The 15,621-nt window shown below is 21.1% G+C and overlaps 2 protein-coding genes across 2 annotated transcripts in view; one reads left to right on the top strand and one right to left on the bottom strand.

Moving 5' to 3' along the window:
* Arc42 (Activator-recruited cofactor subunit 42) overlaps positions 1-6 on the top strand; it is a 2,615-nt gene extending 2,609 nt beyond the window's left edge. The window contains exon 5 of the mRNA XM_011505232.1: positions 1-6. This exon is cut by the window's left edge and continues 111 nt beyond it. Coding sequence (XP_011503534.1) covers positions 1-6 — 6 coding nt within the window.
* A 2,152-nt stretch (positions 7-2,158) lies between these two features.
* vib (phosphatidylinositol transfer protein vib) lies at positions 2,159-4,910 on the bottom strand. Its single transcript, XM_011505243.1, has 6 exons — positions 4,894-4,910; positions 4,261-4,291; positions 3,718-3,981; positions 3,568-3,645; positions 2,932-3,312; positions 2,159-2,263 (listed from the first exon to the last, which is right to left on the bottom strand). The coding sequence occupies exons 1-6, from the start codon at positions 4,908-4,910 to the stop codon at positions 2,219-2,221; spliced, it is 816 nt and encodes a 271-aa protein (XP_011503545.1). The 3' UTR covers positions 2,159-2,218.
* Positions 4,911-15,621: the final 10,711 nt, after the last annotated feature.

The following is a 15,621-nucleotide window of genomic DNA, read 5'->3' as shown; positions in this document are numbered from 1 at the left end:
TATTAATGAAATTTATGAAGGAACATCTGAAATTCAAAGATTGGTTATTGCTGGTAATCTCATAAAAGAGTATAGTACATAAAAATTGGTTCTGTTTGAAATAAATTATGGATATCATGTTAACCATTTCTTTAATAGATTGTTGTGACATTATTGCAAAACTAAAGAAAAAATTTGTAACTGAGGAAATAAATGCCCTGTATTTTTATTAATGAAATATTAGAAATATATATATATATATATATATATAATTTTATATTATTTTTTATACTGTATACTAAGGTATTAATAAATTTTATATATTATCTCATAATTTTATTACCTTTTTTTGACCGTTTCATTGACATTATATTATACTTTTTCATATATACATATATATTTTTTACAAACATATACATATACTTATTTATATTTACATCACTTACATGTATATGTGTGTACTATTTCGTCTTCATTATCAGCCATTCGGCGGCGTTACAGAGTTCTGCATCCTGTTTTAATGCAAGAAATAATTGAATTATTAACTAGATTAAATAGTATTCAATAGGAATTAGATATTTCTTTTCTACATACAATGAAATTCAATTCAAACATGATTATTACATGAAAACATTAAAAACTTTTTTTTTAAGAATATAAGTTTTTTACAAATTTTATATTAAAAATTATAGATTTGTTTGTGAAAATGAAGATAGAATTAGATTGACTTCACACTATTAACTCATCTAATTTAATTTTCTAGAAAAATCATATATATCTTGGTTTTTATATAATGTATAATTGTAATAAGTGATTTTGCACATAAATATTCAGTTTTAAATAAATTCCTAAAAACAGTTCTGTGATATTGTTTTCAAGATATCAAATTTTATTTAATATATAACAACTTTAAATGTAATTTATTACTCGTTATAAAACTTGAATAAATATTTTAAAACTACGTGTACATTTTAATTCATAATTATGTACAATTTTTCATTGTTCTAATAAATAGGAAACATTTATTATTTTTTATAATATAAAGTAATAATGAATAAAAGCAAAATAAAACAATTTTAATATTTAAAAATCACTTTTGCTTCTTTCTTAAATTAAGTAATATCATATATATATATATATATATATATATATATTTATAAATAAATTAAATTCCATTGTATGCTTAGTTTATATACAATTAGTACATCCTTTGTCTTTAACATATCAATTGCGCTGAAATTCAAATAGTCTATGCTTAGTTCTACACAAGTGCCTAATATTCTACATATTGTATTTTTATTAACCTTAATACAAAGAGCAACATACATTTATATCTCACTGTACATGAGAATTCAGTTATGCTTAAATACTGAGACTAATATTTCACTAAAAAGACGCTTAATTTACAAAAAGCTAGCATCTGGACACACTGTTAGATCCACATATTAAGTAGAGAAGCATATTACGAATGAATCAATTATATATATTTATTACTTATTGAATTAAAATTTCACTAATAGACAAACATCTAAATATTCATTTATAGAATTAAATTTCTGTTAAAAAAATTATAACTTTAATATTGATGCAATTTTTTAATAAATTTATATTTGCACTTTTTTTTTTATATATATATTTTTTATATTACTTTAATTTGCAATTTATTTATATATTTATCTTATCATGTAGACGTTAAAATTGTCAAATTTGTATAGCAACTTCACTAATATTAGACCATAAATTGATTGTTTAATGTAACCATTCATATAATCATTTATGCACTTGGAAATAGCAAGTTTTATGTGCATGTTATTAACGTTTAATAGTTAATATCATTGACTACATTATTTTATGAATTATTTTACTATGATTTAATTATCTAGACTATATTTTTATTTTCTTTCCTCCCCAGTTATTTCTATTGTTTCCTTGATATTTTATCATTTTAACAACTAATGATCGTTTAAAATGTCTGCTTCAGTATCTTTTTTTTGTTTTATCAGCAATAATACAATAACGTTACTCTTTGATTGTAAATACATTTATCTAAAATCTTTGTAGATATAAATTAAAATTTTAAGTAAATTGAGTAGACACTGAATCTAGACAGATAAACTCTGGAAACTTCCCCAATCCAGCAGGATCACGTACGGCTTTGAGTGTATGCATATGGGTCTGAGGTTAGTATTACTTTGAAGGAAAATTCCATTCTTCTTATGACACTGTATTTATCAAAGCCTCAATCATCACCACGCATTCCTCGTACTTCACCCTTATGTCTTTGCTAGAATACAAAAAAGGAAATTATTTAACTGGAAATTATATTTTTAAATTAAAAAATAAGTGTAATTTTTCTTTTTTTTCAATTACTCTATATAGTTCATTCATATATTATTATATTAATTCATCGGATATGTTAAATGAAAAAAATACTTAATATATAAATTTTTAGATTTTTTCTTATTTTTCACTTAGAATTAAAAAATTATCAAATTATATTGATTATCAAATAAATTTTGTAATGGTTCACTTTCATACAATATATTTTCTTAAAATAATTATGTGCTTTAAAACTGCAATAACGTTAATGCTTTCATAATTTTTATAATGAGTCATACCTTTTGTATTTTTATTTATTTTTGATAAAAAATTTTGTTGTATATGTTTACTTATAAATTTCATGAGTACAAAAATCAAAATTAAATATTAATTTAAAAATTTTTAGTTTATATATCAAATTATATAATAATATATTACATTATATCACCATATTCTTTAATTCTCTTAAAGATAAAGCAAAGACAATTAATTTGGCACTATATAATTATATTTCTTAATTTTATACAGCAAAATTCTGAGTTATTTTCAATTAAAAATTTCAATGTTAATTAAACTTGCTGCGTTAAAAACTTTAATTTAGATTTAATATTCAACAATTTTTTTTATTCTTACTCTATCTAACTCTTCTTTTGTTGTATCTTCAATTGCTCGTATATCCTCCATCGTAAGACCATGCCAACGGTCAATCCAGCAAAAAACTTGTCGATGAAAATTAGTAAAAAGACGCCTCTCAGCCTTTAAAATGTAGCTCTCTACACGTGCTTGTAGACCAAACCATTTAAATTCACAGGTAACCAGTTTATAACAGGTCATTATTGGAGTAATCTGATGTTTCCAATCTTTACCAACCAGTGGTCCTCGACCTGTTTTTTCAGATTTGAATTTCCTTGGATCTTCGTCATCTTTGTAATCTGCGCTAGCAATTGGATCATTAGATATGTCTATGTGTACAACTTCTCTTATTTTAAGTTTATTTGGAGGAAGTTCATGAACCTGAAATTATAATCAATTAAATTTTATTAAATTATTACTAAATCTGTGTACTATTACATGAATTGATTATAAATCACCACTATTTTTATAAGTTTTATTATAAAATGATATTTGTATCTTATTTTACTGAATGTAATCTTTCATTTTATCTATAAATGAAACTATTTTAATATTGTTAAATTATTATTAAATGTATAAATGAACTTTTATAACAAATTATCATATATTTTAAAAATATGAGTTTTAATTTCTTACATTTTCTTGGTCTCCAATATCACCAATATGATAAGATTCTATGATAATAATAAAATTTTCTTTCATATAACCAGGATTCTGCAAAATAAACATAGATTTAACAATATACATTTGCAATTTTACAAATCAATAATAAATTTAAATATTTACACTTATAACAGTTTTGCAGTAAGGGTAGGCATTCCATGCTTCTTCATGAATCTCCAGTGAACTCTTGGGTAGCAGCATGCGAATATAAGCAGGCACTTTGCTTGCTAAATGATAAATCTTGTATGTATATTGACCAGAAGAATATTTTCCACCAAGGAGTGGATAATTCGTAAAGGGTTCATTTTTTAAAACTTCTATGCCCTCACCTCCACCTGTATTATTTTTACTAGCTTCCGCTACAGAGTATAATTGAGCTACTTGATACTATAAATTAATAAAAATAAATTCGAGTATTATGAAAATATTTTAAAGACAATTAAAGTATATTTTAAATAAAAATGACTGTTTTATAATTTAATTATATTATACAATGAACATATGTAATAATATGTAAAATTGTAAAATGTTAGTTATTTAAATATAGAATATTGATTAAATTACGTGCAGCACTCGAGTAAAAATACTATAATTTTATTAAAAATAATTATTATTTTATTTTGTAAACAAGTATAGGTTTTGATCAAGCTTGCTTTGTCTACATACCTCTTCAACAGTGACAGGAAGGGTAACACGACTGCAACAAAGAAATGATACAGTAATTAACAAAAGACAAATAAAAAACAATATTAAAGCCAGTGCAAAATTTGATAATAGATGTGTAAATGGCCTTGAAATCTGTTCTTGAACTAAAATTTACAATTTTATATTTAACATGAAATTTATATCGAAAATTAATTAATTTTATTCTGTAAAGGCATTGAAAATACATAATTCGTAAAAAATTTGTTTGAATGAATGATTATAAAAAATCATATACAGAAATATAACGAATCGTCTTATTACACCCTTTTTGCTTTCAATGTTGTTTATAACAAATGACACGTTTCTTGTTTATTAACTCAAATTTTATCTGTTATGTCTATAAAATTACAGAATATATCGACGTAAAAACCAGAGATATATATTTAATTATATGAAAGAATGCGCATGTATGATTATAGGTTAGCCTTTAAATTTTGAACTAACGATCGGTCCTCAATCTACGCGTAAAGTTGCCTTGTTGGGGCGTCGCAAGAATTATGGACACGATAAGATTTTTTAAATAATGACTAATCCAAGAAAGAACAAATACAAATGGTTTACGCAGTCATTTCGTTATTTTTTCTTAATACTTACAATTCTTTGATAAGCATATTTCACGGTTTGGTGCACATGGACCGGGAGAAGACGTCTACGTCCTTGTATTAATCACGTAGTCGTCGTTGACGGTGCGATATAATCACCACGTTATATGTGCGTATTTGTGAATATAAGTCTACAGAAAAAGTTGGCAAGCTAGCTCTATTTCTTTCATCAGCCAACTACTCTCGTTTCCTTACTTTTACTTCCTCTCTCTCTTACACTTTCTTGCCTTACCAACTACACTAATATTCGAAACACTTCTACTTTATTTTCTTGTTCTTTTCAATTAAATCACGTTTATTTTAATTTGTAAACGTTATAAAGCGTAGTTTGCTATTACGATTAATCTAACAAAACTAATTTACTCATTGATCACAGTTGGAATTCAGTTAGACGCTAGCTCCAAATTGTTTGGAACTCACAAGGTTGGAATTAATAGTTTGTTAGAATACTCAGCAATTGATAGCTCTTTGCTAAGCGCGCGCGCTACTTGCTAACGTTAATAGTCGCACACATTTGACGTGGCTTTTATATTCCTTTATCTTTCTTTAATTCGGCTTGTCTATATCTACTTTTCTCACTTTGTAGCGTACTTAGATGGTCGCCTACTCATGCTTTACGTACAGTTCTGGATCTTCAATGCATGCATACACATGCATTTGAATATAGTGCACTATATATGCATTTAAAAAAAATGCGCTTATTCTCTCTTTCTTGTTATATTCCTCCATCTTATGTATATCGTAATTTTGCATAGAATTGAAACTTAACGTTTAAAAATATTAATCATTTATTTATTGTATATAATAACGCGGTTTTTATAAATTCAAATTGCAGTTTATTTTTAATATTTAAAATAAATATATTTTTATTTTCATTAGGAATACTATAAATAATCAAAATTTATAATTTTACCATGTTTTTCTTGTATCTACTTAATAATTGTCTTGTTTTTTAGTGTATATATTTTCCTTTTTGTTCATATGCTCAGTACTTTTACCTCCCTTTATTTAACAATTTCTTTAAATAATTTTCAATTTTTCATTAAATAAATAAATTTTATTTTTTATTTCAATTTTGATCATTGACTAATTCTTGGCTGTACGTGCTACTTGCGTTAATAATTCCTGTTCTTACCCTTGGCTTTCCTCTATGTTAACCGCCAGTGTTGCCAATATAGGGATTTTCATTATACAGAGCGATATATTGTCTGGCTCAGTGCCGCGATTGAAACACATGCTCATATTGGTTGAACACTTGTATTAAAGATAAATTCAAACAAGGAACAACGTGAAAATTATTAACTTATTATAATATAGGGATAAAACACAAAAATTTTACGATGATAATATGCCAGATTACAGCTATAACAATTTGGTACAGAGACGTTTATTAGAAGCATTGTATGTCATAAGTCTTTTCGGCAGTGAAATTTACTTATGATTTTGGATGTGCTCAGTACTCTTTCAATTATAATGATTTAAAATGGAAAAAAAACATTAAAAAAAAATATTAATTATTTTCATTATTATTTTATACAATTTTACAATTTTAATTATTTTGAGATTGAAATATTTGTAAAAATATATTTAATTATAAGCATCATAATTTGATATAATTAACTTATTGTGAATCTGAATAATTTTTTCGTATTAAATCACATCTTTATAACAATATTAAATTTAAAAATAAGTTATTAATAAAACACTATTTTGTTGAATCTTCATTATATTAAATAATTAAATATATTTTTAAAGCAGTATGTATACATAGTATATCATCAGATTTAATCATACTTTTAATTTTGTATTTTTACGTGACTCTGGTCTGATAAGTGTAAATTATTTAATTAAAAATATATTACAATATTATTAATTAAAATTGTACTCCTTCTAGTAGTCTACATTCAGAATAATTTTAATTCCATTATTTTAATTTTATAAAACGTTTTTTTAATTTCAAATGATTATTTATAATATATTAAATAAAATTAATCTGAATTTTGTAAAATAAATAATTCACAATCTTGTCATTTATAATATTTTTCTCTTTATACATAGCCAAAAATATAATGAAAAATATAATAAAAGAACTACGATCGTGATTTCTTATTTCCTTTTCATAAAATAGATATATATATATATTATTTGATAAATTAAATCGATATGTAATTTAAATTTTTTATTTCTACTAACGTTAAGTTGTAAAAATTATTAATAATATAATTACTATAATACTTATTATTGTATTTAGTAATTGATAATATCGTATAATTAATTGTAAGTGCAGTTTTCTTGTTTGATATATTTGTTTAAAAAAGAAGAGCACAAATAGAGTCAAAGAGAATAAATAAATAAAAATTAAATATTTACAAAAGTAATAAGATGCTTTTATTAAATTTTTGGATTATGGTCTTGCACTCGTAATTCACATAATGCACATATTATATTCAGCTTAATGTTCTGTAATAACATTTGTAGATAAATAATATTTTTATGTTAAATTTTGTAATTAAAAGTTTAGTTTACAAATTGCTGTATGCGGAAGAGCCAAGTTCAATTCTACCTTTGAAGAGAGGAGCAGTTTATAACCCTTTAATTATTAAAGAAAATGAAAAAAATTTTTTTTTTAAATAAAATAATAATAATTAATATAATAGTTTTAAATATTTGTGTAAGTGAAAAACGAGAATAGACTATATTTATATTCAAAACTTTGTAACAGAAAATTAATTAATAATAGGTTAATCTTTAAGTCCATCAATTCAACAAATAAGCTGGCTCTACCGTATTCAAAGAAATTAATTTACCAATTTTGTATATAATATTATTATATAAATAATTAATTTAAATAAAATTTAAATAATTAAATATAAATAAATAATTACTATAAATTACTGTACATAGGACATAATTTTAATAACTATTGATTGAAAATTCAAATCTATAATGAAAATATTTTTAAATATTATTAGTCAATAAAATAAATTTCTAATAATAAATTAATTGAAATAAGTTCAATTATTTTTTATATATTTTTTTTGCGAATAAAATGAAAGTAATTGATAATATTAGTGTTAAATTTTAATATAATTGATGTACGACAAGTACTGGTTTATTATTTTCCGATCGTTAACATTATTATATAAATTAATGTATAAAAAATATTACTTGTAGTTTAGATGTTTATACAGCTATTTTGTTTTTATTTTTTTTGTTTGTATTTATCACTTCTAAATTTAATTTTATGATAAAATTTTAGGTTACAAATTTTAATATATGAAGATTATTATAAATAACATTTAATTCCTGAAATATTTAAATCGCAAGAATTAATTTATATTAAATGAAAAATACATTTTCTAATAATACTCATAAGTGACTTTATCAAATTCGAGATATAAAAGCCGTTTATTTATGTGATGCTGATTTATTTTATTTTTGATGAAATGAACAAATACTTACGTAAATTTATAATAACTTATATCATGCAAAATTCAAATAAATTCTGAGAATGTGTAATTCGAAAGTATGAATAATATTTTTAGTATTCAGAATAAAAATATATCCTATATTTGACAGTCATCCAAAAACAGGATAGATATTTAATTTGGACAGAAATAAGTTAAATTATTGTTAGCCGGTTCCATATTGGCGGTCCATTTTCTGATCGGCTGGTTCTTCAGTTTCTCTCGGCGAAAGGGAAATAATTGTCGTTGCCCCATTTTTTGACATTAGCAACAGCCTGGTCAGCGTACCGCGGTTCGCCAACCATTACTATCGTTTCATTGCCGCGAAACGAGCGCTAATAATTGTGTCTCACTTTCGACGTGAATTAAATTCATTTATACAATCAGGCAATTAAGATTAAGGCGAGGGATGTGCAGTGCACACTTATGAGGATTCCTTACATTAAAAAGTGCGTTTTTTATTTCTTCTTATAGTTTAATTTTAAAGTTTAAAAGTTTAGTGAAAAGTGTTTGGTCTATGCTGATAGTGACATTAAACTATAGGAATATATTATTATTGGACGTTACATTTATAATTTATATAATTTATAGTATTTACTAAAAAATTTTATTTTTGATGGAATATAGCTTAATTTGTATATAATATTCTGTTAAAATAACTGTTATTGGACCGAGAAAATCCATTGCATATGTTTCTTTTTTTTCTTTGGGTTACATGAAACAGTTTTTTTTATCCAAGCAAACGGATACTATAATATAATAATCAATAGAAAAAATATAATATAAATTTAAAAAATGAATTTTATGAAACATTATTTCCTTATTACTTTATATAAATTTATGAATCATATTTTTAGAAAGTGTCATGATCTTGTATATAAATTTATTCTCTTGTAATAAATAAATTTATATATTGTATTACTATAAATATAAAGTAAACAATACTAATATTTCTAATCATTAATAAAATACATTTTTATACGTATTAAATATAAAACAATTTTCAAAATCCTTTTAATAGATAATTATTTAATGTCAACGATCGTTCTATTTTAATTCGATTATATAAAAATTATTGTTTTTAAAAAGTGAGATTTTTAATCTGTTTGAGATTCTTTCTAGGAATTGTTTTGGCGATTAAAACATTTTTGAAAAAATTTGTGATAAATTGTAATCCTAACTAGATAACATTGAGTGATATATTACTATGTAAATAGATATTTGCTTGTAGTAGTAACTTATTATTTTATATCAAACTAATTTAATTTTAGTTTCCGAAACATCACAGTAACGAAAGTCTACTTACAAACTTCGCTAAAAGCTTGAAAACATTTACTTTCCATTTTATTAAGTAACACATATAGGATATTGTATGACTTACAAGATATACATATAATAAACGTTATATATAATATTTATGATTGGAAATTATTATAAAAACTATATGATTTAATAATAGTAATATTATATAGCTTACATGAAAAAATTATTAAATGAATGTATTAAATGTTTGCTTAAATAAACTATATAATTTACCAATAAAATTTAATAATTTTTCACTCATTTTTGAAATACTATTCTTCATTTATTTTTAAAATTTTAATAATATTACTTATAAAGTTTAAAAAGCATCAGATTAGAAGAAGAAAAAATAGATATATCAAACATATGAAATATTATTTAATTGAAATAATTTAAGATTTTAATTTAAATTAAAATATATGTAATTTATATACAATAAATTGCGGACATAAAATTAATTTTTATTTACAATTATTCTATTCTTTAAAGCTCATAAAATGATCTATTGGGAATTTAACTAAATATATTAATATTTAAGTATATTTATGTGAAAATATATTCAAGTATATATATTTATCAACTTATCGGTATTTAATTTTTATATTATTTTTTTTATTGTTTTTAGCTAAATAGAAATATATTACGTATCAAAAATAATTTTTTATAAGATGTCTCGAATTGTTAAAAATGATACCATATTTTTTATTTCTTATTTTTTATAAAGTTATTTACGATAAAGAATTTGGTTACAATAAAAGTTTTTGTAAGTTTATAATGGATTTTTCAAAAAAGATCTGATTTCTTAAATTGTTATAACATACAAAAGAATCAATGATCTCTTTTAAATAAGTCAGATTTTCAAATTTCATAAATAAATAAAACGTACTAAATTAAAAATACAAATTAATTACTTAATTTAGTTATGATTATTAGTTACTCAAAGTAATGTTTTCGAAAAACCTTCAAATATAATCTTTAAATTGTAAATAAAAATTCTATTGTTTTATAAGATCATTTTACATAGTAGTTCAAGATATATATGATGTATTCATAACTTATTGCTTATTATAAAATTTAAAAATGATATATTTAAAATGGAAGTTTGTTAAATAAAGCGTTTAATTATTGTTACAGATTAAATTAAATTTTTCATTTTTGATGTACAACAAGGATCTGTTTTTGCGTTTATTAAGCATTAACTCTGTAGATAAATTTAAGCAAATTATATGTTGAACAAAAAACAAAATTTTTATTAAATGAAACAAAAGAAATGTTTAAATTATAGTAAACAACTTTTATTATTATTCATTTATAATACATTAATCGATCTTATAGTATTTTAATAATAAGACTTAATCACTAAATAAAAAATAATTATTAGATAACACTGAACTAAATTATTTATTTCATAAAAAAAATTTTGTTAGAGATATTTTACAAAATAAACTCTTATAATACAATATTTATTTTAAAATTGTTAAATCAAACAGCAATATCAATAATATATAATATGTACTGCAGTTATGTATATTCAAGAATAAACTGATTAAAATCATAATTAATTAAATTATTATAGATCCTTATAGCAAGATCTTAAATATTATTTGAAAATCCAATTAATTTATCGACAAAATAAATAATGCTAAGAATTTAAAGTTGTTATTAATAGTAAATTATTATTAATATTATTATTAAATTATTATTATTATATTATTATTATTAATATTAAATATATCTGATTCATTATTGTCTTTATGTATTATTATATGTCTTTAGTGTAAATAGTGAATAGTGTAAATACAAACATGTAGTAATAAGCACAATTTTAAATGCATCCGTTTAAATAGAAAACAATTTTTCAAATATAGAACAATTATTTACATCATAACATATTTTATATTAAAAATTTCGATCCTCTAAATATATGATTCTAATTTAAAAGGTATTTTATAACAACCATAGCTTTCTTTTTGATAACTTATGCAAAATTAATCATGAATGAATGAAATAGTGACGTTAATGCTGAAATTCATACAAACATCGAAAATTATTTTTCATTATTTAGTTTAAGTTATTAATTATCAAAAAACTTTAATTTATTTATATTGACCAAATTGTTCTGGTTATTGATTATAAGATATTTGAAAATTATTTCTTGTAATATTATTTAATAAAAATCATATTTTAAATAATAAATATGAGTTTTATCTGCTTATTTTCATTATTTGATAAAATATTATATTAATACAAAATACAATTTTAACGTGTATTATTTTTTATGATTTTTTAAAAATTTTTGTATGATTTTTATGATTTTTGAAAATGATGTTTTATACTTTTAATAATTTGTTTTTTTTCATTTTTTTCAATATTTTAAAAATTAATTTTCATCAATAAAATTTATAGGATTTAATAAAATTTATTAAAATTATCATTGAAGCACTTATTAATTTATAATAACTGTTCGTTTTAAAATATCTTATTGATTATATTTCATAATACATAATATATAATACTTAATCTTATATTAAAATGAATAATTAATTACATAAATATGGTTATATTATATAAATATAGATATGTATTTTATTTATTTAGTGGATTTTTTTATATTACATTTATTCAAGTAGTTAGATTTTGTTTAATTAATAATTTGTTTTATTACATATTTTTAACTTTTTATTTTTAATAATTTGTATTTTAAAAACTCAAAAAATATTGATCACAACTATAAAATTAATAAAACTATATTATTTTGAGCTTTTTATAATTAACTTAAAACATAAATAATTTGAATTTAAACTTAAAGTAAAAACATATTGATAAATTAAACAATTGATAAATTAATTTTTGATAAATATAAGATTTATTGTTATTTTTCGATTTGAAATGATTAATTTAAGAATGATTGATAATTATAATGGAATGTATTACTTCAATGATTTTTATATTGAACAAAATGTTTAATATTAAATATTAAATTATTATTGTAACTATTATTAAATTATAACTAGTTTCGATTATTTATTGATTATATCAGATAATATTTATTATAGCATTTTTTACAGTAAAATTAATACTCTTCTTAAGCAAATACATTTATCACTCATAAAGTTTCATATAAAATTGTTTTTAATGTTTTTAAAAATGTGATTTACTGGGGAAACGTTGTTAATATTAGAAAATTTATGTTTATCCATTAACCCTAATTTCTTTTTGCGATTACAGAAATATTATTTATTATTTGTTTATAAAATAAGAAATATTTATAGAAATTTAAAAGCAAATATTTCTTTATTATTCTACTTGAACTTTATAATTCTACTTGATCGGGATTTGTGCTTGCATGTATAATCATGGTGGATTTTTAAAAACTCATAATAATTAATAAGTGTTAAATCACTAAAAGGTGAATTTAAAGATATTGATTTTTAAAAAAAAAAAGAAATTAGCTTACAACGTGAATAATTGTTCATTGATTTCATTTATATGGCCCTAGAGAATCTTTTATTCGTATCTGCTTATACACTTTATAATAAAGATGCAACATTGTACCCTTATCACGCATGTTTATATATATTGGTTTTTTTTTTGTTTACTAAAAATAAAGATAGTAAAGTTATCCCAGGTAGATAAAGGTATTTAGTTTTCCTGAATTATAATAAGTTAGTTATGACAGAATTCTATTTCGTAGTAGATTAAGTTATCACTATATTAAATTTTGTTACTAATTAATTTGTACAATATGTAAGTACTTAAAGAAATCACAATTTGTTAGTAATTAACAATTCTTAATAATTTCTTTAAATTTAATAAATTTAAAGCAGTAACTAGAAATTTAGTTAAATTTTACAGATTTAAAGATTTATTTAGAAATTTATTTGAATTTAATAAATTACAGCTAATTGTTACTAATTTATTAGAATTTATTGTATTATAATCAATGTGTAAATTATTAGAAATGTCTTGACAGTTGGTTAAAAGTAAACTGAAACGCATGATTTTTATCATGTTAATTTTTAATTATTATTTTTACAATTATTAGAGTAGTATATTTTAATATTGTTAACATTTCAATGAATACTAGCTACTTCAATGAAATTTAAATAATATATATTTATAATACTAAAAACTATTATTATTAAACTTAAATAGATCATTAAAAAATTCAATTATCACTACTATTAATGTGTAGTAACATTATATGTGTAGTAACAAATAACATAGATATTATTGAGTAAACGCAAGTTAAAATTATGTGAATTATGTATTTGCGATCACATAACAAATCCTGAATAAACAGTATGCCTTCAGTTCTATATACTTGGCTATAATGATATTTAATACTCATTTCTGAGAAAAAACTATAAAAAGTAAAATATTAAAAAAATAATTAACTATGTATCTGTATGAAGTTTTCGTTCTTGTAGCAATTGTTATAAATTGTTTAAAAATCGAATGCCAGATTAGAGATAGTTTCTGTTGTGTATAAGAGTGTATAATACAGAGATAATTGTAGTATTCAATGGAAAATCATGGCAATAGAGCAGGTAAGCAATCGTTACGATATAACGTAAAAGTGAAACAGACATAGGATTATGTTTTCATTCGCTTTTATAACTTGAATGCTAAATTGAGATTTTTTTTACTGATCGAGCAATATATTATATTGCTTTACTATATAACAATATAATAAGATTCTATCTTGCAAGTAACGGGTATTCACTAAAATTGCTAGGAAATTATGAAACTTGAATTAAATTATTAAAATAAATTATTACACTTTGAGCATTAATTATTTTTTCATGGAATGTACAGTATTTTTATATTAGTTTTAAATTTCTTTATCGTTTAATTTAGATAACTTTTAACTGTATATAAAATCTCATGTAATTTTAAACAAATGTTTGAACATTAATACTACTGATTAATGTTGCTAATCAATTAAATTTGTAATCTAATTTTGAATATGAAATCTGGTAAATTATTTGATAAATTATATATTATTATAATATTGTTTTTTAGTTATTTAGTATTATCATAAAAATAGACTGTTGCGACTAATCCTGATATTATTTTATTATAATATACCATTGATTATATATACCATGAAATTGATTTAAAATGATAATCAACTTTTAATCTAAATTTTTTTAATGTAATTAAATTTTTGGAATTTTTTAAAATCATAATTTTTTTAGAAAGAATTATGTGATGAATAAGTAAATATATGATTAGGTGTCTAACATCACTAAATTATACATACAGGTAATTGTTTGTATATGGCTCATTAATTATTAATTTAATAGTTACTTCACTGAATATATTTCAATTAATATTTTATGAAAGATTCGTACCTTAAAAAATAATTATTTTTTCTTTATTAATTAATTTATTATTAATTTATTTGTGTTGGCAACTATTACATTCATTTAATTCATTTAAACAAAAGAATTTATTTATTCTAATTTTATAATTAATCTTATTTTTCATTAACTTTAAAAACTTATAAATGAGTTATATTTATATTAATTTTTTATTATAATTTTATACTATTAATTTTTAAATATATATTTAAGAATTCATATTAAGTTCTTGTTATAGTGAAACCCTTATTTTTTAAGATATTATCTCTCATAATAATATTAAATAATAAAATTTGAAAATAGTTATATATTAATTTTTTATAAATGTATGGAAAATTTCAAATGAAAAATATATATTTTTGTAATTTTATGTTACAGAATGAAGCCAAAATTCATACAATCAATACTAGTAATTTTTTTGATAATTGCTGCAACTGAGGGATTACGAGATTTTGTAACAAATGTAAGTAAAGCTTTACGAAATTGATACTAATTTTACTTTATACTTGTATATTTAATATCAGAATTTTTTATTTTATTTTATTTATTCTTAGTTTTAGTTTATTTAATCGAAACACAATATTT

The sequence above is a fragment of the Ceratosolen solmsi genome, unplaced genomic scaffold, assembly GCF_000503995.2.
Source record: "Ceratosolen solmsi marchali unplaced genomic scaffold, CerSol_1.0 scaffold93, whole genome shotgun sequence".
NCBI classification, from domain to species: domain Eukaryota; kingdom Metazoa; phylum Arthropoda; class Insecta; order Hymenoptera; family Agaonidae; genus Ceratosolen; species Ceratosolen solmsi.
Note: the sequence above shows the minus strand (reverse complement) of the source record. Positions and strands in the feature narration are given on the sequence as shown.

Coding starts and splice junctions, on each gene's coding strand:
- vib (XM_011505243.1), bottom strand. Junction 3,982..4,260: donor TTCCTGTCACTGTTGAAGAG/GTATGTAGACAA, acceptor ATTAATTTATAG/TATCAAGTAGCTCAATTATA. Junction 3,646..3,717: donor ACTGCAAAACTGTTATAAGT/GTAAATATTTAA, acceptor TTTATTTTGCAG/AATCCTGGTTATATGAAAGA.